At 41.2% G+C, this 27,271-nt stretch overlaps 1 protein-coding gene across 2 annotated transcripts in view; it reads right to left on the bottom strand.

Moving 5' to 3' along the window:
• Nucleotides 1-27,271, bottom strand: part of sh3pxd2aa (SH3 and PX domains 2Aa) — a 104,175-nt gene that overhangs the window by 43,271 nt on the left and 33,633 nt on the right. For both annotated transcript variants that reach the window (XM_088006661.1, XM_014985673.2), the window contains exons 3-5: nt 18,080-18,155; nt 15,679-15,755; nt 10,536-10,627 (exon numbers count right to left, since the gene is read on the bottom strand). In XM_088006661.1, the coding sequence (XP_087862787.1) occupies nt 10,536-10,627; nt 15,679-15,755; nt 18,080-18,155 (245 nt within the window). The remainder of the gene's footprint in view (nt 1-10,535; nt 10,628-15,678; nt 15,756-18,079; nt 18,156-27,271) is intronic.

The raw sequence follows: 27,271 nt of genomic DNA, 5'->3' as shown, positions 1-27,271 counted from the left end.
ATGCATCCTGACGCTGCGGTTCGGCTGCAGTGCGCTGTGCAATGCATGTGTTTGAAGGAGAAAAAGGGAGTCGAGGAGGGAGGGATGACTTTGGCCAGCTGCCTGTACTCTCCGCAACAGACACAAATAAGTCATGTGACTCTAAAGCAGCAACATCTCGATCCCCTTCCTCCCTCTGCTCCCCCTGCGTCCTGTTAGAGGGGAAGACGACCAACCTCTCCCCACATTCGAAGGAGGGGGGATCAGTTTAAGATGCTTTGCTTAATGGCCTGTAATGGGATTATGGCACAAGTCTGAGCTATAGATCAGAGGCTGACGCAGAGCCGATGTACGTGAGGCTCGTCTACCGCGACTGTCAAGAGCAACGCAGGCGGTGGGAGAGAAGAAGATGGAAAAATTGAGGGTTTGGATGAGGACACAAGACAGTATTTATAGAAATAGAAATAGAGGAATGACAATCTGTCAAGCACTGCTCAGTAGATTGAGCCTGTTGTTTCTGTTAAACCTGCCAATGTCACCTCTGCTGCAGTATCTGGGAGAGCTCAGTAAACAGCAGCAGAACGATGCTGCAGCAGCAGCAAAGTTTTTCACCTTCAAACAGACAAACCAGACTTTTAGCAGGGATTCACAATTTACCGGCCGAAGTTATTCATTTTAACATATTGGTGCCTATAAATGGGCTGACATAAACAATGTTTATTTCCATCTTGTTACGGGGTGTGTATGTGTTTCTGGTGTGGCCATGTGGTGTTTGTTTGGTCATGTGACCTTCATAATCAGGACATGCAGATGTCATGATTATGTGATTATTTAGTTAAAAATAAGTATTTTTGCTTAACTAAAGCCGAAAAGCAACGTCGGCAGCACAGTGGCCCAATATAATACAGGTTATCTGCCATAACAGCAATAATGTCGGATGTTGTTGGGGGGTAAACGTCTGCAAATGTGGAGTCAATTTTTTGTTGTTTTGTAAATTTTCAGCTGAATAAAGTTTGTTATCTGTGTGAAAGATTTGTTTATCGACTGTTAAGAATTTTTCAAGCAGGTAGATATTTATATTCATACTCTTATTCTGAAGGGGATGAAGACTGATGACAGCGGCTCCATTTCCTCCCCTCACATTCTCAGAGTTGAAGCTAGTGCTACATTAGATAATATGCTGACATGGTCAGGAGCCAGGAGAGGACACGGTTTGCATTGAACTCACTTACAACTGGACAAACTGAGATGACAAACTGTCTGATTTAAACTAAACTCTGAATGACCGACATTAAACGGCTGAGTTGGCTGAGCAGCCAGTAAGGAAGCCATGGACAGTGGCTAAAGGTTAAAACACTTCAGTGTCCCTTTTAGAAGAGACTGGTGGTACCCAGAAAGTCAGCCCTGGGTAAGTGGTAAAATAAAAGGATGCGTACCATAAATCGATGGAAGCACTCTGCGGTCAGCTAAAAGTCAGCAAGCAAGTCTGGCCTTTTCCCTCCTATCTACCAAAGTGGATCTCTCTAATTGAAGCAGCTCTGTTCACGGCTCATCTGAATAATTAGGGCCCTAATCTTGTCAGGTATGAAGATGAGTAAATTGAGCTGAGAGATGTCTGCAGCAGAGGGTAACCGGACAGAAACTGTTCCCTGCGGTGCAGTTGGTGGGGAAGCTAATGACCTCTCACTGTGGGAGGTTAATGAATCCCTCTTCTCGAGTGTCTCCGTGACTCGACTCTGACTAATAAACACACACACTGTCACAGATACAGGTAGGTTAGGAAATCAGTCAGCTCTTTGTAGGCCGCTGCAGACACAGATTCATGGTGTCACGGCGCTCTCGATCCCTTGTGATGTGATGCATCCGTCTCTCTGTGACTGGCTTCAACAGATGAATGAAGCCTTTATCTCGACCTCTTTATACCAAGAACTCTGTGTGCTGGCAACCAGAATATGCTTCACTGTCACTGAAGGGGGACATGGCACAACTTCACCTTACACATCCAATCCATCTCAAGTCAGGCTGGACAGTAAAACAACAGGATTGATATACTTCTGGTGGGTGAAGACTTAAAGTAGAGAACAATAAGCTGGAATCTGCTGCTTTTGGATCTGGGTGGAAAATATGCTTTGCAAAGAGTCTGTCAGAGTAGGCAGAACGTCTGCCAGGACGGTTGCTCTTTTCACCCAACTTGCCACAATTCATCACAAATTCAGATTGTTTTAGGTTTAAGGACTATATCAGAGATCCAGGGAATGTTAACAAAACTTTCTGTTCATCCAGTACAACCCTTTCTTCAGAACTCAGAGTCTTAAACTTGAGTACAGTATGCACTGTTTATATGACTGCATTACAAGAAGACACGGTCCTTTCATTTTCATTTTCACATTAAATCAGCCTCAACTTTTCCTGCTTTAGGTTAAGCAAGACCTAAAACAGCAACACCAAAGTGTTGACTTTGTTCTCAACTTGGTAACGAATTTGGTGGGATTCTGAGAGTCGCTGTCCGTTTCTCTGATAGCGTCAATATTTCCATACTGTTGTCTTTCCTCATTATTACGTCTCTTTGTGTAGTGCACCAGTCCCTCCTGCAGCAAATCAGCCAAACAAATTTACAGAAACCTCTTTGTCATCCTACTCTACATAGGGACACGCTGCCGTAGATGTACGTGGCGTTGTTGTCCTTCATTTATATGATAGAGGCTAAAAGCATCTGTAGGGGAAGGAGAAGTAAATCAGAGGAGGGAGGATGAAAAGCAGGAGGAGAAACAGATTGTCCAGAGTTTAGCCAGTGACCCACATCCCTGAGGCTGAAATCAAACTCCTCCCAGGGGGCTGAGTAACCAGCTCCGACTGCCAGCGCTTTCCAGCATCTTCTACAGGTTTGAGAAGGAGGAAGCATGAGGTGCAGCGCAGAAAGGACCGATGAGAAGAAGAGCATTATGATTCAGCCTCAAAGACACCTTGGCAGACAGTAAATACTTCATTCTGGGAACAGAGTGTTTGTTGAGGAATAATAGAAACTGATGAGGTTAAAGATAAGCTAAAAGGGCCGGGTGATTTCATCCGTTTTGGTTATCTATGATAATTATTATTATTATAAGTTTATATGTTTTTTTAATACTGGCCAAAACAGCAGGACCAGACGTCACTGAAATTTGACAGAGTATCCCCAGAGAGTGGAGTACAGGTTGGCAGATGGAAAAAAAAAACATACGTTTTGTACTCAGATCTCCACAGAGACCTGCAGCTCGACTGTAGTTTAATACAATTCAGCAGCACAAAGGAAAAAATATACACCAGCAGTCAAATAACAAACCATACATGCATACTGAATGTATTTATGCTAATAGGTAAAAAAGACAGATAGGTTTCCTGAGTATTAAGATATTTCTCAGTTCCAGTTTGATTTTCTTTTAAAACTCGTCCAACTTCCCACCATTGTTCCATCAATAGTCTTTAAATGACCTTTGAACCCTCAATCCTCAATCTAAGGTCACCAAGGTCAGTAGTTAAAATATTTCAGAATGAAATAGTGCATTTATTTCTAAGTATTGAATAAAACTCAATGACTTGGAGTTTATTTTACAGAACACATGAGATTTTGGTGAAGTTTCTATGTTCCTCCCTCAGTTGCTGTAAAATCCACTGTGTTTGGCCATAAGAAGCTTTTAGTGGAAAAAATTTAGGTAAAAAAGTAGAAACACCTGGGAATGTTGGTGAGAAGTTAAATGTACTTGGATTTGTTCAGAAAGTATTTAGTTACATACTTCTATGTGTGGTGGATTATTGCCTTTTTACGAACCTTCATGGTTCTTCAAACAACAATCTGTGAATAGTTAAAAGTTGCTGCCTCTTCTAAAACTGTTCAAATACCAAATGTAGCTTAATATTCATTAATATTCACAATAAAAACATCTTATCTCTACCACAGAAACTACAGTCTTCCTTATGTCTGCTCTAAGAGGTTCAGCCAATCAAGAGAAAGGAAAATGAAAGGTGCTTCTGGATTGGCTGCTTTGCAAACGCTAATCAATAGCATGTCAAACATGCTATTGATTAGCATGTTTGACATGCTCTGCACTGTGCAGAGGTAGTTCAGCTTCCAAAGCTGCATTTTCATTTGCTTATTTTAGACATGCTCCATAAAAACTATTAGCTTGTAGGTGAATTTCCATGAATAAATGAGTCACATTCCACAGAAAAACCTCACAGGTGGAGAGGGTCCTCTGTAAGCTGACATGTTTGACTGAAAAATTACGATTTGGTGTTTTTTCATGAATGTTTGCTGCTAGAAGAGTCTGTTAAAAAGCCGGTGTTCCTCTCTACTGTCACCATGTGCTTCTTCAGGGGGAGCGTTTGTAGCAAACCCTGCTGCTTTCATTTAATCTGCTGTTGTACCTACAGACTTTAAACATCAGGATTTTCAAATAATCTTCTTTTCCCACTCAAACCACAGAGTAACAGGATCAGTCAGCTGCCTTTTAAATCAACTATCATTACCGTTTCATTAGTCCTCATTTACCTGTGTGATTTATACACTTTATATGGCTTGTGAAATTAGTCTGGGAAGGTAATGGATTTTATGCTGATGAAAACAGCTGATCAATGTTTATCAGCATAACCTGCTGTGATTGAATGCCACCTCATTAGCAGCCTTGTGAAAAACAAATACTTCCTGTTTATCGCCTTAACCTCCCTTTGTCTCTCTTGCCTTCTGTTTCCGCTCAGATCCAGCGTCAGCCCTACGTGTGGTCATGTCTCGGCCTAATCTCCCCAGCAGCCTCACCTTACCGGTCCGGTCATTTTCTCCTCAGGAAGAACTTCACACAGTTAATGTGACAGCTGTAGTCCACGCCTTGTGAATCTCCCCCAAACTGTTGCTTATGCACCTCTTTTCCTTCCACTCAACTTTACAGCTGCATGCTGGAATCGATGTTAATGAATATTAAACAAAGCCTGTAGGCTTCGTGTGTGTGTGTGTGTGTGTGTGTGTGTGTGTGTGTGTGTGTGTGTGTGTGTGTGTGTGTGTGTGTGTGTGTGTGTGTGTGTGTGTGTGTGTGTGTGTGTGTGTGTGTGCGTGCGTGTATGTAGGCACTACTGATAGCTTTGACCCAACAACACATTTCCCAATTAAAAATCATTTTGTATCTGTTACCAGTCTGCAGTGAGCATTCAGGTTAGAAGAAGCTTTTCTTCCGTCTGCATCACAAAATGACCCACAGCTTCTCTCACATCAGAAACATAAACACATTACCACCTACTTATTCCTGATTAACCCCCAAACACTCGCCTGCCCTCCCCCGCATCACCGGGGGTAAACCTTCTGCTTAAAACGTCGCCTCCAAGGAACTGGAAAGCTGACCAATCACACGAGTTCATGACTTATCTCTGCAATAATCTGATCATCATGCAGCCTCCTCCGATCTCCTGCAGGCTCAAACCAAGGTCAGACTCTATTGTTGCTCATGCAGCGGGCTGTGAGGGGGCGCGGTGACGGATAGCATCTCTACAGCCAAGATGCAGGATGCACATATTAATAAGGAATCTGTCGACATCATGGTGTGGAGAGGACAGATCATCCCTTCTATGGTGATGTTTTTATGAACAGACACAAATAAAACAACATTTGATAAATGATAATGATGTAAAGAACAGAAGAAGATACTAAAGAAAAAAGAGGTGGAATGGGGGGGCGGAGGAGTCCAGGAAGAAATGGATACAACAGGATAGAATATCAATGCAGTGGAAATTTATCCGAGTAAGATGTGAGGATAGGAGGCGTTTGATCAGGAGCAGAGAGGAACGGGACCAGCAGCAGAACTGGAAACCAGCTTCATCTGTCTGGACTGTGAAGTACGCCACCATGTGGACAGATGTTGTACAGCGGATTAGCCTGAAAGCAATAACACAGATGTCTGGGAACCCCTGATTCTCACAAAAAAGCAACCAAAAATTTACATTTTATTATTATTTTCATCCAAATCCAAACAAACAGACACAGAGGAGAGAGGTGTCATTTTTAAAGAGCCACAATGGCTAACTTCAAACAATCAAAAATCTCCTCTGGATTTAACTCAACACCACTTGAAAACCCCACTACATGCATAATAGGGTTGAATAAAGTAAAGACGGGATAAATATGAAAAACAATAAAAGCTAAAGATCCTTTTCTATCCTCGTCTTTCCATTTACAGCTTCATGACACAAGATTTCAACATTTGTTGAAACTTTCTAAATGTTTTGCATTCGTAAAGAAATCACTGCTGCTGTTGCACAAAAAAATGAAGCAAAAATGTTTCATTTTAGTCATAATAAGAGGATCTTCAATTTCCCAATTTCCCAAACATCATTCTTTGAAATGCCAAAAAAATGGCAATAATTTCTGCATCATATTTTTGTTTACTTACACATCAAAAGCAATAAGATGAGCAGGATTTGGATCTGGGTGTTTTCTGAAAGGATCCTTGGATTTAAAGAGCAAACAGCTGATTGCATCAGAGTGACGTCACCAACACAAGTCCTAATGTTCCCCAACAGGTGCAGTACCGCCTTCAGCAGACAGGGGTCAACAAAGCACAATAACGAAAAGAACAAGGCTTTTTCCCTTTTCATTTTGATCACTGAAAAAGTGGATAAAAATAAATAAAAGATTCTCAAACACATCCAGGCAGAAAATTAGAGCAAAGTTTCATCAGCAGATTCAATTCCATAAACATTTCTGACTCTCCAGCTTAAGAGAAATCAGGAAGTCATCCTGACCCCTCACCCCCTGTTCTTGACCTCCTCGTGTCCCTAGAGGACTCCGTCCCTCTTCCTTCCTTCCTCATTTAACAGGAAGTGATAAAGCGCACCTCACCGCCTGCTCCGTCCATCTCCCCCAGGCCCTCCCAGAGCGAGCCTGGCTCAACATCTCCCGGTGAGTAAGTGTGCATCACAGGGAGCAGCAGTGAGTCAGACGCTGCATCTGGGTGAATGAGTGCATCCAGAGCGGAGGCTGGGCCGGGAGAGGTGAAACAACCCCAAAACAGTCAACAAGCAGAATCAATTCTGCTTATTAAAATAGAAACCTGCCTTGGGTTTGAGCGTTTCCAAATGTGGCTGAAAGAAAAACAAATCAATGGAAGCTCGCTCACAAAAAATAATAATATAAAAAACAGGATGTCTCAGAGGCTGCACGCTCAGCTGACCGCTCCTCCTCACTCTGACATGCTTTAAGTGTTTAAACCGACTGAAGACGGTGCTGTTCACCGCTCATCGGGTCTCCAGTGAGCTCCTAAGAGCTCATCCATTAAGGCTGAGAGAGCCTGTTGCCTCTTTCTGAAGAAAGATGGGAGGATGGAAGGTGTAGGGCAGACCAAACACGACTCGGTGAAAGCAGGTAGTGGACTACAGCACAGGGCATTCTGGGTAAATAAAACCAGAACAAACGCAAGAGGCTAATACTTGCAGGAGAAATATCTATTTGTCTTCTGACACAGAAAAAAGAGAAACCTTACAACCGCGAAAATCTGATGCTGCTCCATTTTTGTTTACATATTGTGAATAAGGAAGTTGTGCTCAGTTTCTTCTTCTGAGGTTTTGTTTCCTGCAGTAATTTTTGGTGCAGCGCCCCCACAGGGAAGGAGGGAAATAGGTTTTTCAGTTAGTTTGGATCATTTGACAGTTCAGTGTGAAAGAGAACTGCAGCAGCTGAAAACATAACAAATATTACAACTTTGGTACCAGATTGAATTCGCTTGTTCTCGGGGATCGCCACACATTGTGCGATAAGATCCAAGACGATCCAGCATGTTGAACATTCTGTATTTTAGAACCAAAATGTCTTTTTGAGTGGACTAGATCACCCTTGAGATTTAATCAACACGGTGATAAAATATTACAAACACGCGCACACACACACCTAAACACACACACACACACACACACACACACACGCGCACACACCTAAACACACACACACACACACACCTAAACACACCTAAACACACACACACACACACACACACCATGATGGATTAATAATAAAGCTTAACTGTCCATCCATCTCCACATCTCTTTTCACCGCAACAAACACACACTGTCAGACACACACTCAGGACTTTAAATCATCTGATGATCTCATCCCAAACGCCCCCGTCCCTCCCTCTTTTCATCTCTCCATCTTTTCATCCCCCCATCTTTTCATCCCTCCATCCTCGGATACATTTTCATTTAGAAGATGCACTGAGGTGAAAGAACCAAAGAGCCACATCCACTTTACTCCTCACAGCTTTGGGTTATGACGTCTAACACACCATTAACTGAGCAGAGTGAGTTCTTCAGCCACACTGAGTGTTTTTTCTTATATTGAGGAAAGATGAGAGAAACCAGAGGAGGTTCTGAATCGATTTTTGTCAGAACTGGTCCAAAGGGCAGCTCTCCGTCAGGCCTGACTGTTTCAAATAGAACAACCTGCTGCAAACAGCTACATTCAACTCTCCTTGGTGCAGAACTTTTAATCTATTTTCTTCTGCTTCCTCTTTATTAAATTTGTCACACGTTTTTCTGTCTGTGTAGAGAAGTCAGGATGAGAATTACTACTTAAAGTGTAAGTTTGTGAGTGTTTGAATTAGGGATTGGGTTCACAGCTGGAGATGAAAAATCTGCACAGGGATTAAAAATGTTTCTGTAGCTCCTGAAGAGCTGAAACATGGAGGTCAGTGAGCCGTTGCTTCAGATTTTGCCTCATGTTCCAGTTGTAGATTAGCAGCTGGCAGCGCATGGATAAACTAATGGATGGAAAAAATGTAAGACAGTCTTGAGTCAGCTAATGTTTTATTGTAGTTGCTTTCAGGAAGGCAGATTTTCTTTTAATCTTTTAAAGTGGTTTCAGTCAGTGGTTTAAGGTTTTCTGAAGGTATCCAGAGTTTCTCTTTGTAACTATTTCCGTTGTAGCTGAGCATAGCTGCATGTGGTGAGCGTGTTTCAATAAAACCGGTGAAAAGTAGGGGATAAAAAGCAAACAGCAGCAGCAGGCAGAAAGTACCAGAAGGTGCCAACTTTGCATGATTTTGTAAATTATGATAATTTAATGCATTGTTGGCATTTTTAATGGACTTTCAATGCAACTTTTAGAGCAACTTTGCATTAAAAGTGTCATTATTTACCAAATGACACTACATGACAACAGTCATAAACATTCATAAAGACTTCATGTTCATGGCAGGTGTTATGTCATCTTTATAACAGTGTCATGTCAGTCTTATGCACACCCCTTCAAATAAAGTGTTACCTTAAGTTTTAGTTATCGACTGTTTGATTACTTTTTTGTTTGCTTCATTTGCTTTTTTTGCGTCTCTTTTTTTGTCTGCATGTTTTCTCTGTTCCTGCGCATTTGCACCTGTCGGCCACCGTACAAAACTATCTTTTGAAGATAACAATCTTTCAGCAGGTATTAAATTAATATTTCATTAAAGCCTCATTTGTGTGTTAAAAAGGTTTTATTATTGGTCAGCCGTAATATTCTAATGTTGTCATTACTGTAAGCAGAAAATCATTTTAAACACCAGAAAAAAGGCTAAAAACAGAAGTGCCAGTTCAATTAATGTATGTGTTTCACTTAGGGAATTGAGTTGCTAAAATTAATGAACTTTTCTACAAAATTCTAATTTTCTAATATGACTTGTGTAAGAAAATCCAACAGAAGCATTTATTTCTAATTATTGGATGTAACAAAAGAGTTAAATATGTCACCCATAGGCAGTGATGATGTTCCTCTTTTGAAGCTTCATTAATGCTAAACTATTCACTGATGTTAATACAGATGAAATAAAAGAAGGTACAGTATGTATTTACTGAAAAAAGAAGAAAAACAAACATCAAATAGAGGCATGGAGAGAGACAGTACAGGTGAGACGAAACGCTGCGTAAATGCTGGAAGATGGTATTTGTTTCAGCGAAGGTGTTTATAACCTTGAACCGTCTCACCAATTAGACATACTCGAATTTATGAGGTCGAGTTGGATTCAGACAATTAGAAGCAGAGGAGTGGAGAGATGATCTAGTGCAGGAGAAGCACTGACAGAGAGCGGTCACATGGAGAGGCAGAGGAGGAGAAACACAGAGGAAAGTAATTAAAATACAAGAGGAGTCTAGGTAGAGCTCTGGGTTGGATCGCCTCGGGTGCATCCATCTCAGCGCAGACAGAAACACATTACAAATGAAGGGTGCGATGCCGGCGTTTCGGGATCGGAGGGGAGAGCGTGTTCTCTAATTAACAACTACCCAACGGGGCCATCCCCTGCTGCAAAACAAGCCAGTCTCCTCCTCCCATTCTTGCATCCATCATCTTCCCTCTCTTTATAATCTGGAGTAAAGCTTTAACGCACAAACTCCGTGAGAAGGAGCTGATCTGGGAATAGATATGAAAGCAGGAATAGACAGAGAGGTAATGAGCTCACAGCAGTCCAGAGGAGATCTTTGTTACATGACCATTCAGGGTAACATGGTGAGTTTATGAGAAACACATCATCAATATGTTTGGCTGTGTGTGTATGTGTGTGTGCAACACTCACTCAACTGGGGGGTTGATGTCCTCAGCTTTCGTCTCGAAGAAGTGCAGCACCTCCTCGCTCTGAGAGATGTGAGGAGGAAGTCTCACCAGAGCCTGAAAATGGAAAGACAGAGGCAACATGAAGGCTAGCAGATAGAAACATGAAGGCTAGCAGAGGGAAACATGAAGGCTAGCAGAGGGAAACATGAAGGCTAGCAGAGAGAAACATGAAGGCTAGCAGAGAGAAACATGAAGGCTAGCAGAGGGAAAAATGAAGGCTAGCAGAGGGAAAAATGAAGGCTAGCAGAGGGAAACATGAAGGCTAGCACAGGGAAACATGAAGGCTAGCAGAGGGAAACATGAAGGCTAGCAGAGAGAAACATGAAGGCTAGCAGAGAGAAACATGATGGCTAGCAGAGAGAAACATGAAGGCTAGCACAGGGAAAAATAAAGGCTAGCAGAGGGAAACATGAAGGCTAGCAGAGAGAAACATGAAGGCTAGCAGAGAGAAACATGATGGCTAGCAGAGAGAAACATGAAGGCTAGCAGAGAGAAACATGAAGGCTAGCAGAGAGAAACATGAAGGCTAGCAGAGAGAAACATGAAGGCTAGCAGAGGGAAAAATGAAGGCTAGCAGAGGGAAACATGAAGGCTAGCACAGGGAAACATGAAGGCTAGCAGAGGGAAACATGAAGGCTAGCAGAGAGAAACATGAAGGCTAGCAGAGAGAAACATGATGGCTAGCAGAGAGAAACATGAAGGCTATCAGAGGGAAACATGAAGGCTAGCAGAGAGAAACATGAAGGCTAGCAGAGGGAAACATGAAGGCCAGCAGAGGGAAACTGGATGCAGCTGATAGGCGACTGTTAGGGTCACATGTGTGAAAGATCCAGCATTAACCTGCTTTTGTCTCATAACCCAAAAACAACATTATGGGCAGTTTATTCAGTTAGGTTGGGATAGTGTGCATTCCCACCAGCCCTGTTTGGTCCACTTTAATCAAATTCTAGTTTGTTTACCTAGAATGTCCGGTTCGGTTGGGGAAGCGTGAATGCACAATCAGACTGAAGATTATGCATTTGTAGACGGAAAAGCAAACTCTTTTCCGTCTACAAACCTAAGCCTTGGTTAGGCTAAAGTAAATTCTGGTTCCCACCAGAAGCAGGAAGCAGACTATAGTGGATTGCATTCTGGGTAAATACAACCAAAACCAAAGCGCACGTGTAGCACTAGAGCAGGGGTGTCAAAGTCAAATGGACGGAGGGCCAAATAAAAAATTTAGCTACAAGCCGAGGGCCGGACTGATTGAATGTTCATTGAAATGTTTTTAAATGACTCATATAGTCTAGTGAACCTAATTGAACCTACTGAAAACCTAACAAATATATTCCAATATGATCAGATAAATAAAGCAATATTTTCTTATGGCTCTGTCAGTAATCTTTAATTTTCAACAGACACAACTGAAATATTTTTAAAATATAATTGGATTGAAATACAATAAAATAAAGTGCAAAAATCTATTAATCCACATATGTCAGAGTCAAGGCATTTAGATGTGTCGCCGGCGAATTACGGTACTGCAAATTTAGATGTGTCGCCGGCGACACATCTAAATTTGCAGTACCGTAATTCCGCCACACGTAGCGCTAAGTCAGGGGTGTCAAAGTCAAATGGACGGAGGGCCAAATAAAAAATTTAGCTACAAGCCGAGGGCCGGACTGATTGAATGTTCATTGAAATGTTTTTAAATGACTCATATAGTCTAGTGAACCTAATTGAACCTACTGAAAACCTAACAAATATATTCCAATATGATCAGATAAATAAAGCAATATTTTCTTATGGCTCTGTCAGTAATCTTTAATTTTCAACAGACACAACTGAAATATTTTTAAAATATAATTGGATTGAAATACAATAAAATAAAGTGCAAAAATCTATTAATCCACATATGTCAGAGTCAAGGCATTTAGATGTGTCGCCGGCGAATTACGGTACTGCAAATTTAGATGTGTCGCCGGCGACACATCTAAATTTGCAGTACCGTAATTCCGCCACACGTAGCGCTAAGTGGAAAAATTCCAACGGTTTCTGAAAGGGGAGACGTTGCACTTTCCAGCAAGTATCGGGTTAATACGGTAACTTCGCAGCTGCAGCTGCAGAGAATGTAATTAATCCGGGGGGCACTCGTTTAATAGACGGTATATTTCGGCAATAACTTGGTGGATATTGAAAGTTCCGGTTGTTATGGATACATGGGTAAGTACATAATCTCACAGAACATTTAAAGAACTGCTTACAGTTCAAATAAGGAAGATATTTTTTTTCAGACGGGGTGCCGGCTTGCTGCGGTCTGCGGGCCGGTTCTAATAATAAATCAAGATCATCCCAGGGGCCGCAAAAAACCTTCTCGCGGGCCGGATGTGGCCCGCGGGCCTTGACTCTGACATATGTGCACTAGAGGGAGAAATGTCTGGTGGTCTTTTACCAAACATAAAAGAGAAATCCTTCAACCACTAAAACTAACACCTCTCCATTTTTGTTGCATTTTGTGAAGAATGAAGTTGCACTCAGTGTCTTTTTCAGAGGTTTTTGAGTCGTTTCCTTCAGTGATTCTTGGTGGAGCGCCCCCACAGGCAAAAGGGGGAACAGGTCCCTCAAAGGGTTTCTTTTGTGCTCATTTGTGCCTGTTTTTTTTATTACATTCTTGCAGTTATTTATGTGCACAATTTGCAAAAAATGGCAGAGCACACATCCCTGAGTTGACTCTGGGGATGTGGATGTTTCCTGGATGGGGCACCATTCAGCTTTACTACCAGCATCCTAAAATCCATTTCACCGAGACTAAAACGGTACAGGAGGTTCTATTAAAAATAGAAGTGAAAAAATCTGGATCAGTTGATAATCCAAAAGGTGTAAAAATATTTGCATGAAGGATTTTTTTTCACACTTTAGACTGAAATTCCAGCAAGTAAAACGGGAAAACCAGCTGAAGGAGTAAACTCAGCTGCAAACCCCTCTAACGCAGGATTTATTTGACTGAACCTGCCGACTTTTGACCAGCATAGATTTGTGATATAGATCAGTGAACTGCTGCCTCAGAGTGTCTTCAAAGACAGAGCTCAACCCCAGTCAAAGAGGATTGTGTGTCTGTTATCCATCTATATTTAATCAGCCGACCGGCTGCTAGCAGAGCTGAAGCTACGCAGCCGCCAAACGAGGAGCCAAACCGTGAAGATGAAACAGAACGGGCCTTTAATTTAAATAGCTGAAATCGTCATCTGAACTACCTTCATATTTCATTCATCTCCTCTAATACTATAGAAGAAGTGTTTTGGTGGTGATTGAAGAGGCTGCATCACGCTGAGCATCCACAGCTGCCTGGAACCCAGCATCCCGTATTCTCCAGAGCAAAAGCCTTTGAAAACACTGAGTAATTACTCTTCCTCTCTGTTGTTTGTGCCTCATGAACAGGACACAGGAAGTAAACAGTGTGGCACGCTTTGCAGCGCTGCATGAAAGGGAAAGCCTGCTGCAGGATAAATTACTCCGCTGCAGGTTATTTGGGTAAGAAAGAGTCCGTCTACGAGTGGATCTGCTTTTATTTCTTTGCTCCCAATTACTGAGCTGATACTCTGGCTAACCTTCGCTAATGCAGGCCAACAATACAACCTCCTAATTGTGTGTGGAAACAAAGCCGCTGTACTGCAGCCATTTCCCTCTGATAGTGTGGAGTTGTGCCAAGAGGAAGGAAGGGAGGAGAGGAGGGTGCGAAGCAGGAAAAGATCATAATCCTGCACACATGAAATAAAACGTATCTAATAAGAGTGTGAACAGGAAGTGACAATCAAGTCTGTCTTGAAGTGTGTAATTACAGACAAGTAGTTCTTTGAAGTTGTGTATTTTTATGGGAAGGAAGTCTTGAAGGGTCAGAACTTTCTCTGCAAACAGCTGGAGTTTGATAAACTGAAGGTTCAACTGGTGGAACGATCCAGTCAGTCCTGCTGCTTCAGAACCAACTGATCCAGGATCGGACTGGGTCAGCACCCTGATGAAGTATTCATACTGGAGGTGCTCAGAGATAAATCCACTCTGATTTCCCTAATTTTGGGAGATCACGATCGGCCAACATGTACATGCAAAAACCGATTCAGACAGATTTTCTTGTCTGAAAATCAGTCACTGTCTGCTTTGCTCTGTTACGACAGAGAGCTGGACAACAACCGTCACCTCACTGATACCAACTTAGAGACGTAAGCAACATTCACACACTGATACTCAATTCAGACTTTTTTTGCTAAAGTAAGATTTCTTCTTTTTTTTGGTCGTTCATACTAATTAAATGTGACCAGAATCAGATTTCCGTGTAAACAGTTTACGACCCCAAAGAGACGTAGAAGAAGAACGTAGACGATACCCAGCAGCACTCTATTAACAGATGTAATAATGGATGCCACCATCTATGGATCCATTTTAAAGTTTTTCAGCAACAGAAACTGACAGTGTTGTCACAAGATCATAAGACAGAGGAAAAAAGATCAGAATTGGAGCATCCAGACTGAGTAAAAGTCACTATATTTAGCAAACAAAAATGGCATCAGCCAAAATCTGAATTTTTAAAGTTTTGTGATGGGCCAGTTCACAAAACCCTAATTCATACCTTTCATAGTTTTTCACATTATAGCTGTAAATCTCAGTCTGTTTTATTGAGCCGTTATATGACAGATCACCACTGGAAGTTCATAACTGTGAAACTGATAAATGCTTTTCATGATTTGTTTCAACCAGCTGTAGATACTGACATTTTTTCCAATTGCTCTTTGCATAATCACTCAGGCTCAGTCAGATTAGAAGGAGAAATTTCAGTTCTTCCTACAGATTCTCCGTTGGCTCTGGGAGATGTTCAGAGCTTTGCACTTTCATTTAGGGGTTTCAGAATAAAGGGGACTAAATACAAGTTCATTGTGCATTTTTTAGATTGTTATTGGCAACAAATATTGGAAAACATGCATCACTTCCTTCCACTGCTTTGTGTGAATAATGAGAACAAATTTAAGGAGTAGAAATACTTTTTCATGACATGTGAAGGAGTGTTTGGACTCCTCACAGGTCAGGAATGTTTCAGAACAGCAACAGGGAGGTTTACAGCCAGAACGCTTTACCCTGCAGTAGTCATCGATGAAACGCAGCCGCTTCATGGCCACGTCTCGCACATGACTCCTCCGGAACAGGATTTTGCCTGGAGAGGGGAAAGGAAAAGGGACAAAAACAAAGAATCAAAACACGAGGAAAAGTGAAGGACAAACGAGGAAAAGTGTGATGTTATTTAGGAAGAAACAAAGGAAAGAACAACAAGGAAACAGACAAGAGGAAAGAACTGGACTGTGTAAACAAAGAAGAAGAAATTTATGCTTGTTTTTCGGCGTAGGCAGTAAAAACTTGATGGTGTAGTTTTCAGATGAACCAGCAGATGTCAGTATTTTGCAGATCAACAATTTAAAAAGTCAGTTTTTTTAAACAAAACTTTGTATTTAATGAAGATTAGGACTAAAGTATCACTTTAATAAACCAATAACAAGATCTATGATCACACTCAGATCAGATCAGTTTTTGGTTTGGAAACAAGTAGCAGTGGTTATCCAAGTGGTCTGGAAGTGAAAAGCAGGTTTTTAAGTCTAATAAGTTTTTAAGTTATGCATGTTTCTGCCTGTTAACAACTAAAACAGCCCAGATTGCAGCAACGTTCTGTTTGCAGTGTAAAGCTGAGGATGTTTGGCTGGAGAAACGTTGAATAGAAGCCGCTCCATTCATTCAGCACAATAAGACAAAACTGCAAACCTTCCATTTCATCAGCACAACCCAAATAAAACCCAGAGGACTTCCTCTAAATCTGGCTCAGTAAAACTGACAGGACAACAGAGACCAAACAGGCCCAAATGATCCTGCAGCTTTGCACCCTGTACAAAGATCATGTCCAAACTGAATGTCCAAACTTTTACTAGGCCACTCGAAAACCCTTATGTGGGATATTCATAAGTTTACTAGAACTTAAGGTCACAAGCAGATGGATGCAGATTTGCAACAGTATTTTCTGCTAAGGAGGAAATTTGCTAGTTGCTGCTGCCGCTAGTCTGGAGGAGCACAAGCAAGACTAAAGTTATGTTTTTGATGAGTGGATAATGTTGATTTTACATAACAACCCTCCTTTAAAATACAAAAGCTCCAGATTTTCTCCGTCTTTCTTCTGTTTTATTGGCCAGTGGACCAGTTACATCTGTAGAGATGCAGATTGAAAGAAGCTGGAAAGTTATTAACTAATCCTGTCCAAATTGAACATTTTAATTTAATAACCATTTCAAACACATTTTGTAGACTGGTCACTATTTGTCACATTTCTATTCATGTTTTATCATTAAATTGAGACCAAGGAATCCCTGAATGCCAGCAGTGGCACTTCTGCGTCCTGGATTATTAGTCCAACAGAAAGGTTGTTAAAGTGAGATACTTCAGTGCCGTAATGGGCTCTTTCAATCTGTTCCCATTAGAAAGCCCATTTAGTGTCGCACAGTGAGCTTGACCCGAATTACAAGTCCGGAGAGGACGGGCGTCGTTTGTATCCGAGAACGGTGACTTTACGGAGAAGATGGAGGTGGAAGTTCGATCATTGTTAGTGGGATAATGTGAGAGTGATGCTGGGAGGAAGACAGCTGGAGGGCAGGTGGGAGACAGGGAGTGATTCCTGCTGATGCTGAGTGTACGGGGGCAGCCACCGGGCTTAAACATTTAAGCATTTACTAAAATAATCTGCTGCAAATAGAAATAAGAACCCTATGCTGTAAATTCTTCAGCAGAATTTGCCATAAATCAGGGCTGATACTGCAGCGCTGGGGAGACACAGGCCTGAATGTCAGCTAGATAAACAGGTGTGCATGTAGAGACGAGGCTAAAATCAACACAAACATACATGTGATGAAAATTACAACGGCGTAGTAAAGCCATGGAAGACAGAAAAAAAGGAGTGCCTTTCCATCAAATAACTCAGAAATTTTCTAGAAAATTCCTGTGATCCAAAAGTTTTAAAAAATTCTAGAAAAAACACATTTTTAGATTAATCTCAGAAATCTTCTGGAAAAACCTGGAAATTTCAACTTTTGGAGAAAAAAATGTAGAAACTCAGAAAATTTCTAAATTTTGTCTTGAAAATTTCTGAGATTCATCTAAAATCTGAGTTAGTTCTCACAAATGTTTTGACTTTTCAAATATTGGAAATTGTTTTGTTTTTCCTACAAAATTTCTGAGTAACATTTGTTTTTTTGGAGCAAATTTGCTCTGTTTTACTTTCTAAATACAATGGCTCTAATACGCCGTCTTCTGAAAATTCATTCATATCTGTAAAGACCGAACATGCGACAGACATGCACATGGCAGCTGGGAGGGAGAGAGATTGTCTCCTCAGCAGCCCTCGCTGTGCAGGCATCAGTAACCAGCTCAGTGTGACGTCCCCTGAGTGCCAGTCATGCATTTTTAATATGGGAGCCAGTTCAGATAGGAGCAGGCTACTACCTGGGAGAAACGGGATGATCCTCTTCTTCGGATCTTTTTGCCCTCCCTCGATTGGGAACTTGTCAAGTAGCTGCATCTGTTGGGAAACAGAGGAGAGGAAGCCGCTCAGTGTTAACGGCATTTAAAATTCAACATTTTAGGATTCCTTGGCTTCCTTTTTCTGAGTGAGAGATAACGGGATCGATTCCGTGATATTGACCGCAATCTCGTATATCATGTTGGAGCCAGGAGGCAATTAGCTTAGCACAAACACAGGGCATGGCTCCTTTCAGGCCCTGAAAAGATGCCCAGCAGCACTTCCAAAGATCAATAGCTGATATCCTGGATCTTATTTGCTTTATTTGAGAATTAAAAAGAAACTAAAAGAGAACTTTTCCAGTTGTAGCTTGGAGCGATGACATCCTTGCCATTATCACCGAGGTGCAAATAAAATTTAGAAAAATACTTTGTGCTAATTAGTTAAAACCACTTCTATTTTATGTTTTATCCTAAGAACACTCTGAAGGGACAGCTATCATAAAAGAGACACTTCAGAGACGCATCTAAGCTAAAAACAATTCTTCTATTTCATTACTGTAGAACTGCCTGAGCTGCTCATCAGAAACTTAGAGCTGCTTTTTACATTTTTATGGTCTTTTCTCAACTTTTGATAATCTTTCGGTAGATGCGTAGCTTTTCAGAACAATTATCCCCTCTGGTTTTAAATCTGTGTGGCTGAAATGATATTTGCGCAGCGTAACCATGGTAACAAGACTTTTTTTTTCTTATAATGTATGTAGAACAGGTCCAAAATGCTGAGAGAAGGAGAAAGTTCAAATCATCTCTTCCATCGATCATAACGGGGAAGGATCACATCAACAACTCCAACATCTCTCTGCCCAACTTTCTAACCAGACAGAGATTTAAAGCAACAGTGTCTTCAGTCAGAGGCCTCTTCAGACTGACTGCTACTGGAGATCCTTCCTCTCCAGAGCATCAACATCCACAACGACTCTTTGAAGATCCTTGGATGATATGAGTTACAACATTTAATTTATCTTGGGGGGAAAATAAAGTAGTTTTGAATTTGAACTTTTGATTTTCATAGAAAGTACATCTAGATGATGTCTTCATTGTTCATGAAACTCCAATTTGGTGAAACTTGATCCAAACAAGAAAGTTTTACCGTTCATTTAACCGATATCGTAACGGGGAAGGGATACAGGTGCCTGTTTCCTGGAAATGTCACAGTACATCACAAACATGCAGCTATACTACATATTTCCAATTAGAACAATGAGTAACTTTCTACATGTTAAAAAGCAAGTGAAAATCGCAATGGGCTCTTTGCACCTACGATGCTGACGTCACATCCGCATCAGCGAAATGCGGCCTTCTAGCTTCCGCTTTGAGTTACCAGGGGAAAAGACAAAGGAAAGACAAAGTCGTATTTCAGAAGCAAATAAAGCAATACTATGAACATTGTTGTCTTCCTAATATAATGGGCTTTTAAGTTTACATGGATTTCCAAGCGATCCTGAATTAAGAAAACGGTGGCTTGTAAATATTTGTCGCTACCAGTTAAAGCTAACACCGCACAGCAAAGTTTGCAGCCTTCACTTCACACCAGATCAGCTTCTTCAGCCTAAAACTACCAGGGGGAGACGGATGGTAAATAAAGGAGCCATCCATGTATTATTTCCACAGAATCACTTCTGTATTCAGCCCGAAAGAACGAATATATGGGAACGAGTGAGCACGCCAGAGCCAGAGACCAGCAACTGCCTGTACACACTGCTGTAAACATTTGAGCTCTTCACAAGAAATATGCAAAAGTAATAAAATGAAACAACACGGAGACCTTAAATAACACGGCCATATTTTTCTAAAAGCAACAACTTTGAACCTGAACTGTCAGCTGAAGTCAAACTCTGACACCAGAGCTGCCCTACCTACTTACTATTTAAATAGCACATTTTTGCAAGAAAAATGTCCGAGAATATTGCCTGCTAGCATAAGCTAAAGTTAATGTTAGCCACAAAGTTTAAAAAAGTAAAACTCACCTTCGTATCTGTGAATGTATGACGAGTCGTATATCTTAAAACCTGTCTCCAGCTTAGCTTTGGATCGATGTATCATTAATTGTTACCTTGGGTAAGCCCTGCAAGCACCGAGTGTAAAATGTCATTTTCAATAGACCGGAAGCGACCGAGCCGTTTTTCCCCGAACACGGAAGTTGACGTGCAAAGAGCTTATTAGACGTTCAAATTGCAAATCAAACATGCAAAGTCCAAGATTAATTTAGTTTCTGCTTTCTAAGACTTCAAATGATTCACAGACTTCAGCTTTTAGTAGCTAGTGGGAGTAATTGGGTTGATCTAAATTTTTTAGGTCTGATTCAAGCATGTTGCTGAAGAGTTTTTAAACAGATATTAAAGGTTAAAACTATCAGATCAAGATCAAAACTCAGGACCACTGCACTAGCCCTGGAACTACCATGTTAGGACTGTAGTACAGCTTGTTAGACAGGAAGTTAAAAAGTTAGCATGTAGACTTGTGAGAGTATGCTTATGTGTTTAAGTGTTTGTTAGCTTGTATGCTACAAATTCTGCATATTTATGCTCCTTGACTAACTACAGTTAGTAGCTGCGCAGTTTAAAAATGACTATGCTACATGTTAGCATGATGCTAGTGAATTATTTCACGAACCCAACAAACATCTGAAAACCAGTAGGATGTATTACAATAGAACTGAAATTAGATTGTGCTTAAAGTTTTACTATTTTCATGCTAAACTATTTGGAATAGTTTGACCTCAAAATTTAAAACATCAAATAATTTTCTCAGAGTTGCAACACAAATGCATTAGAATGTGATATTCACCAGCATATCTGAATTAATGTAGTAAGGTACAAAATAATCTGATGTGAGTTTCAGGGTTTGTATCATTTTTTGGAAATATCTGGTTCAGTTTGTTATTTAATAAGCAAAAATCTACAGACTAAATGAAAAGGTTTGGGAAGGAAGAGAGGAAGGCGCAGCAGACCTGCTGTAATAAAGCAGAGAGAGCAGAGGGGAAGGATTAAAACCGGAGTTCCTCCTGTGTGTGTGGGAGGCTGGAAGTCCTAAAGGAGAACATGACAATGTGTCTGAATCTGATGGCTGTGGGCTGTAAAATACTCCAGGGAGCTAACATGTGAGCAAACAGCCTGGAGGCGCTGGGATGTTTGGAAATATCTGGAAACAAAATCCATTCCCACTCGGATCCATCCTTCACAGAGCCATGCTTTGTGACACAGTACGGGACACAAGGACGCCACTGGGGTCCCAATCTAGGTTAGTGGTCTGCAGCTGCAGGCTTCTGCTTCTTTACTGTAAGATGCTGTGTTTGCATCCCTGCTCTGCTGCTTCCTACACTCCCAACAGAAAGGAATGTCGATGCAAACGGAGAGCCAGCAGCTAAATCAGCATTTTCATTCATTTACTCCTGCAAGAACCAAAATCAGAGTCTGGTTGACTCTCCCCCTCTCACATGCAGGTTTCAGGAACCTTAAACGGCCCACTTGGATCAAGGTCGACTGATTGTTTAAAAAAGACTCTTTCCTGTTGGTGAAGACAGATTCCTGGCAGGAGAAGCTGAGCGGCCTGGAATTGTTGGATCAGTGAGACAGAAAATGGTGAGAACAGGTGGGACAGTGTGGATCAGATGACAGCCTGGAACCGCTCGGCACACACGCTTACTACTTCCATTTGTTAACAACACAAACACAACTTTAAGTCCAGATGGTACTGCTGAGACGAAAAGAAAAGAAACAAAAATTAATAATAAAAACGACGTGTATGCCAAAGCATTGCTCTACTTCTCAGACTTTACTGTCTCCTTGGTAACCAGCGCAGGGAGAGCGTGAAGAAGAGTTGTGAAGAGACGTGATTGGATGGAGCTTCGCAGCTCTGGACCAACAGTGGAAATGTTAGGAGTCAGGTAAAAAAAAAAAATTAATAAAAAAATAGGAGTGTTTTTCTTCTCTCTCCTGTCAGAGGACAGGTTAGGATGATGTAATGTTTACTTGGCTGTCCGCTTTACGGTGGAGCTTCTCTGCAAAGCTGTGACACAATCAGGGAGTTCACATCGCAGGGAACCATTCCCTCTTCTAAACACGGCAGATCCATTCATGAGAGTCAATAATAAAAGTTTAAATATTTACCAGACCGAAGAAAAAGCACTTCAAAACATCAGCACAACAAATTATTATTACACATTGATTTCTTCCAAACAAACTTGCTCACAGCAAGACATTTATTGCATATTTTTCAGGATTTTAGACCGAAGACCCTGAGGAAATCTCATAATCTGCTCTCGACTCAGGAAAAGCTCTTCAACATCTCCTCTATGCAGACATCACCGTTAAATGGTGAATCGAAAACATGCACAGTTATGGCACAAGGGACTGGCAGTCAGTGCAATGCTTTACGTCGCTGATGCAACAGTTTCAGATAAACGCCGCTATCTGATTTCCTTCTGCAGAAAGTGTTTGAAACAGAGACGGAGATGATGAGACAGGAGCCAACAAACAGAAACAGCCTCCTTCCTTCCACTGCCTGAATATTTTACGACAGATTCATAGAAGTGATTTTCTGTCTGCGCTGTAACGTCTAAACCCCACAGGAAACATCCGCACACGTTTAAATGGACAGAGCAGGCAGAGGAAGGCAGGTTTAACCAACACTGTCCACCAGCTGCATGGAAACGCAGAGAAGCTAACAGAAGCTAACAGAAGCTAACAGGAGCTAACAGAAGCTAACAGGAGCTAACAGGAGCTAAGGAACACAGGCTTAAATCAATCAAATGCAAACATAAAAAAGTGTCAAAAATATTTTATAGAAACTTATAATTCACATTGATCTAACGGTGAAAACACAACATATAAAGCTACAGTTACAAAGTCAGAAACAAAAGGTCAGGTGATGCTCTTCCTCCATTAAACCTGCAGGTCAAAGGTCAAAATCGATTCTAATAACATTCAGCATTTTAACCAAGAGACTTGTAATGTTAGCTAAATCGATGTAGGACATTACAGCTGAAAGACTGGAATAGCACAATTGTCTGTAATGTTTTATGAAGAGGGATGTGCTGAGTACTTGTGAGCCGTCAGTATGTTACCTTCATAAATGCTGAATATAATTTGAAATAGATTTTTTAACCTTTCTAGGGAGACATTTTTCTCATGTTAACATTGAAAAAAATTGTCAAAAACTTGCAATATTTTGATTAATATTAAAGAATTATTGATTTTAAAACAAGCTCCTTTATCTCACTGAAAAGTTATTCTTAAGTTATTCTTTGTTCTCATTGCATGTGTACTAAGATATTTGCCATATAAAATACTTGGTAAGACTTTGGCAGTATGCTACTCTTACTGCAGTATGATTTTTAGGTATTCTGCAGACTGGTCACCGCTGAGCGACGGTCCAGAGGTCAGCCTCCTGAACCATCTGATTTGTTTGGATTGGAGCAGCGATCTGTAACAGAGCCTGAAAGCACCCACAGAATCCAGATTTATCAGAGCTGACTTACAGAAACATCCCAGAAAACCAAAAACTTTTGGCCCTTCACTAAAAATAAAGCTAAAGAACATTTTAAGTTAATATTTTTCTACCCAGAAGTAGAAAAAAGTACCTCTGCACAGTTTAGCGACAGAAACGTGGAGTACGAACAGTCAGAAGAACAAGTCGCTCTGCTAAGAATAGCACATCTATAAAAGGAGCTGTGAGAGTCGCTTGGCCTGAACTCGGGGAAGCCATGGCGGTCTGTTTATGAGGACCGATAAGTCACTTCCTGCTGTGGGTCATGTGACTGTAAAGGGTTTCTCCCGGGCCTTTGGTTGGAGATGAACACACATGCTGAAGTGTAGCTGTGGAGGAACTCATGACCGGCCTGACGAGGCGAGCATGTGATTTTCTCACCATCTCTGAGCTCAGAGTGGTGAGAAACAGACCCAACACGCTGCACACTGCGCGCTGCTTCTGGCGCTACTCGGGGCGTGAAATGATCAAATCTCTGCTCCTGCTGCGTCTTCCAGCAAACATCTAGCTGCTGGAGCAAATCTGGCTTCTATTCGCGATGAAATCATCTTGTTTCCTTTCACTTTAAATCTTAGATCCTTCAGATTGTTTCCAGGAGAAAGAATAAAACAGAGCTCAGAGCTTTTCTTTTCCTAAATGGAGCATGTGAGTGAAGTCTGAGCATGCCTCAGCACCAGCAGGCTTCAGGCTCTGCTAAACAGATGTCTGAAGATAGCTTTTAGAGTTGTTCCATCCAGAGTCACCCACAGTTGATGGAGTGATGTACAGTGGCACCCTGGCACCAGATCTGCACAAGTCTGTGCGCAGGGATGGAACGTTATTTCAGGAAGGAACATGATCTCCTGATATCCTGCATTCTTTCCTGCAGCTGAAACACGAGTCGGGAGAATAAGAGTTCAGTTTCTGAATCTGTCAACGCTGCGGTGCTGCGCCCCAGATTGTGAGTCACGGCGCCCTCGTTTTCAGAACGACAACAGGTGCAGGGGTTGGGTGACTTCTGGCTGTCTGCAGTTGCTCTTTTGTTGCTCTGCTGTGGGCTCAGAGCAAGACTCTGTATTTTTCTGAGAAATTGAGAATTTTTGTTTGTTTTTTAAAGGGACAGTATCATGAGTTTTTCAGTCACATTGTGCGATTCTGCAGCACAATCAAGAAACTATGTTACCATCAGTAGTTACAGAAATGCTGCATATATCAAACATGACTTAAAAGAAATTTAACTTCATAATTTAACTTCATTATGTCTGTATAAAAACTCCCACTCTTTCTGAAACTCTGCCTTCAGGAGGTCATCCCAACATGACTTCTCCATCAACCCTTTAAAACGTTTTTTACCAGCGCTGCTCTGAGCAGTAGTTCTTAAAATGAGCTCAGCAGTTCCACCAAGTGTTTGCTAATTGCTGCTGGCTAGTCTGAAGGAGCTGAGTGGGGGAGTGATGGGGTCTCTGTGAGGCGGACGCTTGGAAACTGCAGCTCTGAGGAGGATCTGCATCTCAAAGGTGGAGATAGATCCACCCAGATATTGTGCACAGCTAAATGGTTGCCATGGAGATAAACAGATTTCTTAAACATGAAAGAATCAAAGCCCAGATGTGTTTAAGGAGTAACATTATAACATGACGTAAAGCTCAAAAAAGTTGATTTTACACAATACGGCCCCTTTAAGAAGCAATGCAGGGTTGAACAATTTTCCTTTTTGTTCTCAGAAAAAACAAAAAACAGAAAAAAGGAAGAAATTGGGTGTTCAAAATGGAGCCCAAGGGCCATTTAAGATCCCTGGACTGATTTTGTGCGGCCCTCTCGTCCACAATTCAAGAGTATATGAAATAAATTCAGACAAAACTACAACTTTTAAAGAAAAAATCTATGAACAAACATGTTGATGCAACACAAAGTGATCATATTTTCCAAGCTTTCTGGTTTCCTTGGATTGTCATGGCAACTAGGACCAATATACTCATTAACTTATGCTCTAAGCTGCACCTTGGTGAACCCAAATCTGCTTTTTATTGCTATATTATAACTTGTCTAAATACAGAAGTTATTGTGAAATGAAGACTCAGATTAAGGTTTTATTGCTAAGAATAAACAAAATGGCATTTTCAGTTTTCTTCAATTGAGCAAAAAATATTAAACACACTTGATGCCTTTAGTTTAACTAGGAAAACATACAAAAACTGTTTGAGGTTTTGGATCTATGATCCTATTTCAAATAAATCTGAGTACGGGATAAAAATAGTTCTTGCTTAGTTTATTGTTGAGTAGGTAAAAAATAAAAAGAATCACAACATTTTGGTTAATTCAGTTCTTAAAAAATATATTTTATTGGGCTTGTGAACTGATGATTTTGAGAAAAAGTTTGGAAACCCCTGATCTAAAAGCGGCAGCATCGTTAAACAGCCTGCAGGGACTGTTTAACCTCATCCGTTCCTGCAGACTGTGGAGATTAAACCTCGATTGCGTCACATGGCCTGAGAGGACGCCAGCCTAGAAATATGTTCCCGCCTTCAAAATCGATATTTTCATGTTCAAAAGTGAATGGGATGATGAAACAAGAAGACTACCTCCAAATTCCTCTGCTTCACCTCAAACTTACAGATAAAGTAAGTTGTTCTTTAAGTTTGCGACGGATTAAAGTGGATAAATCTTGGACAGAGTTTCCATCAGGACTTCAAATACAAGTTAAGATCCGTAGGAAACAACCAATTTAAAAGAACTGAACCAATTCTACCAAGAAGTGAGTTCAAATATCCAACCAGAAATAATAAAGAATTATATTGAAGACAGCAAAACTCCTGTAGTTGAGTTGTAACTTAAAGGGAACGAATTACATTTTCCTTTTAAGCAGGTTAGGATAGAAGTCATGTTTGTTACATTTTTTGCACAAAATCATTCTCAGATAATGAGATTTCACCTCTTCAGTTCTGCCTATTATTAACCTGAGATTTTAAAAACCAGAAGCGTCTGAAACAATCCTCTCTCTGCAGAGGTCATAGTTAGTCAACACTTCAACACAAACACATCAGAGCAAAACTGAAGCATTCGCTTTGGGAGAGCCTCCAACCGGACCAATGCTTCTGCCATTTCTTGTCTTTTGTGCAGAAATTGCATTTCATTCTATTAGATGATGCAATGAGATACCATGGTTGCCCAGTCATTTCATCACTTATCAAGCTTTGATTCAAGTCCAGCATTTATTCTGTTTCCAGAGAGAGACGATAAATGTTCCTCTGACATTTTCAGGCACTTTTCCACTCTAGCAGCTTGGCAGAAATCTGACAGAGCGAACCGGCAACACTTTCGGCTTCCAGAGCGGGAAACCAAAAACGAACATTGCTGGCTTACCCTCACACTGCTTTCATTTAGTTACCAAAGTAGGCCAGCCAACAAGCAGTTAGAGTGCAATTAGAGGCAGAGCGAACAGGCGCTCACCTGTGCCAAGGCCCGGCAGAAACGGCAGAGCAGAAACCGCTTGGAGGCCAGTTACACTTCATTCTTCACGTCTATTTCACTGTAAAATCTGAACGTTATTTCCAACCCAGGTGGAAGAATGATGGAGGAAAGCAGAGAGAGAATGAAACGGGAACTAAAATTAGCCTTTCTGGTGATGGTGCGTTGTGAAGCAGCGAGGGA

The sequence above is a fragment of the Poecilia mexicana genome, unplaced genomic scaffold, assembly GCF_051168715.1.
Source record: "Poecilia mexicana isolate PSO_F unplaced genomic scaffold, ASM5116871v1 scaffold_1, whole genome shotgun sequence".
Lineage (NCBI taxonomy): Eukaryota > Metazoa > Chordata > Actinopteri > Cyprinodontiformes > Poeciliidae > Poecilia > Poecilia mexicana.
The sequence above is the reverse complement of the archived record's forward strand: the minus strand, read 5'-3'. Positions and strand labels throughout refer to the sequence as shown.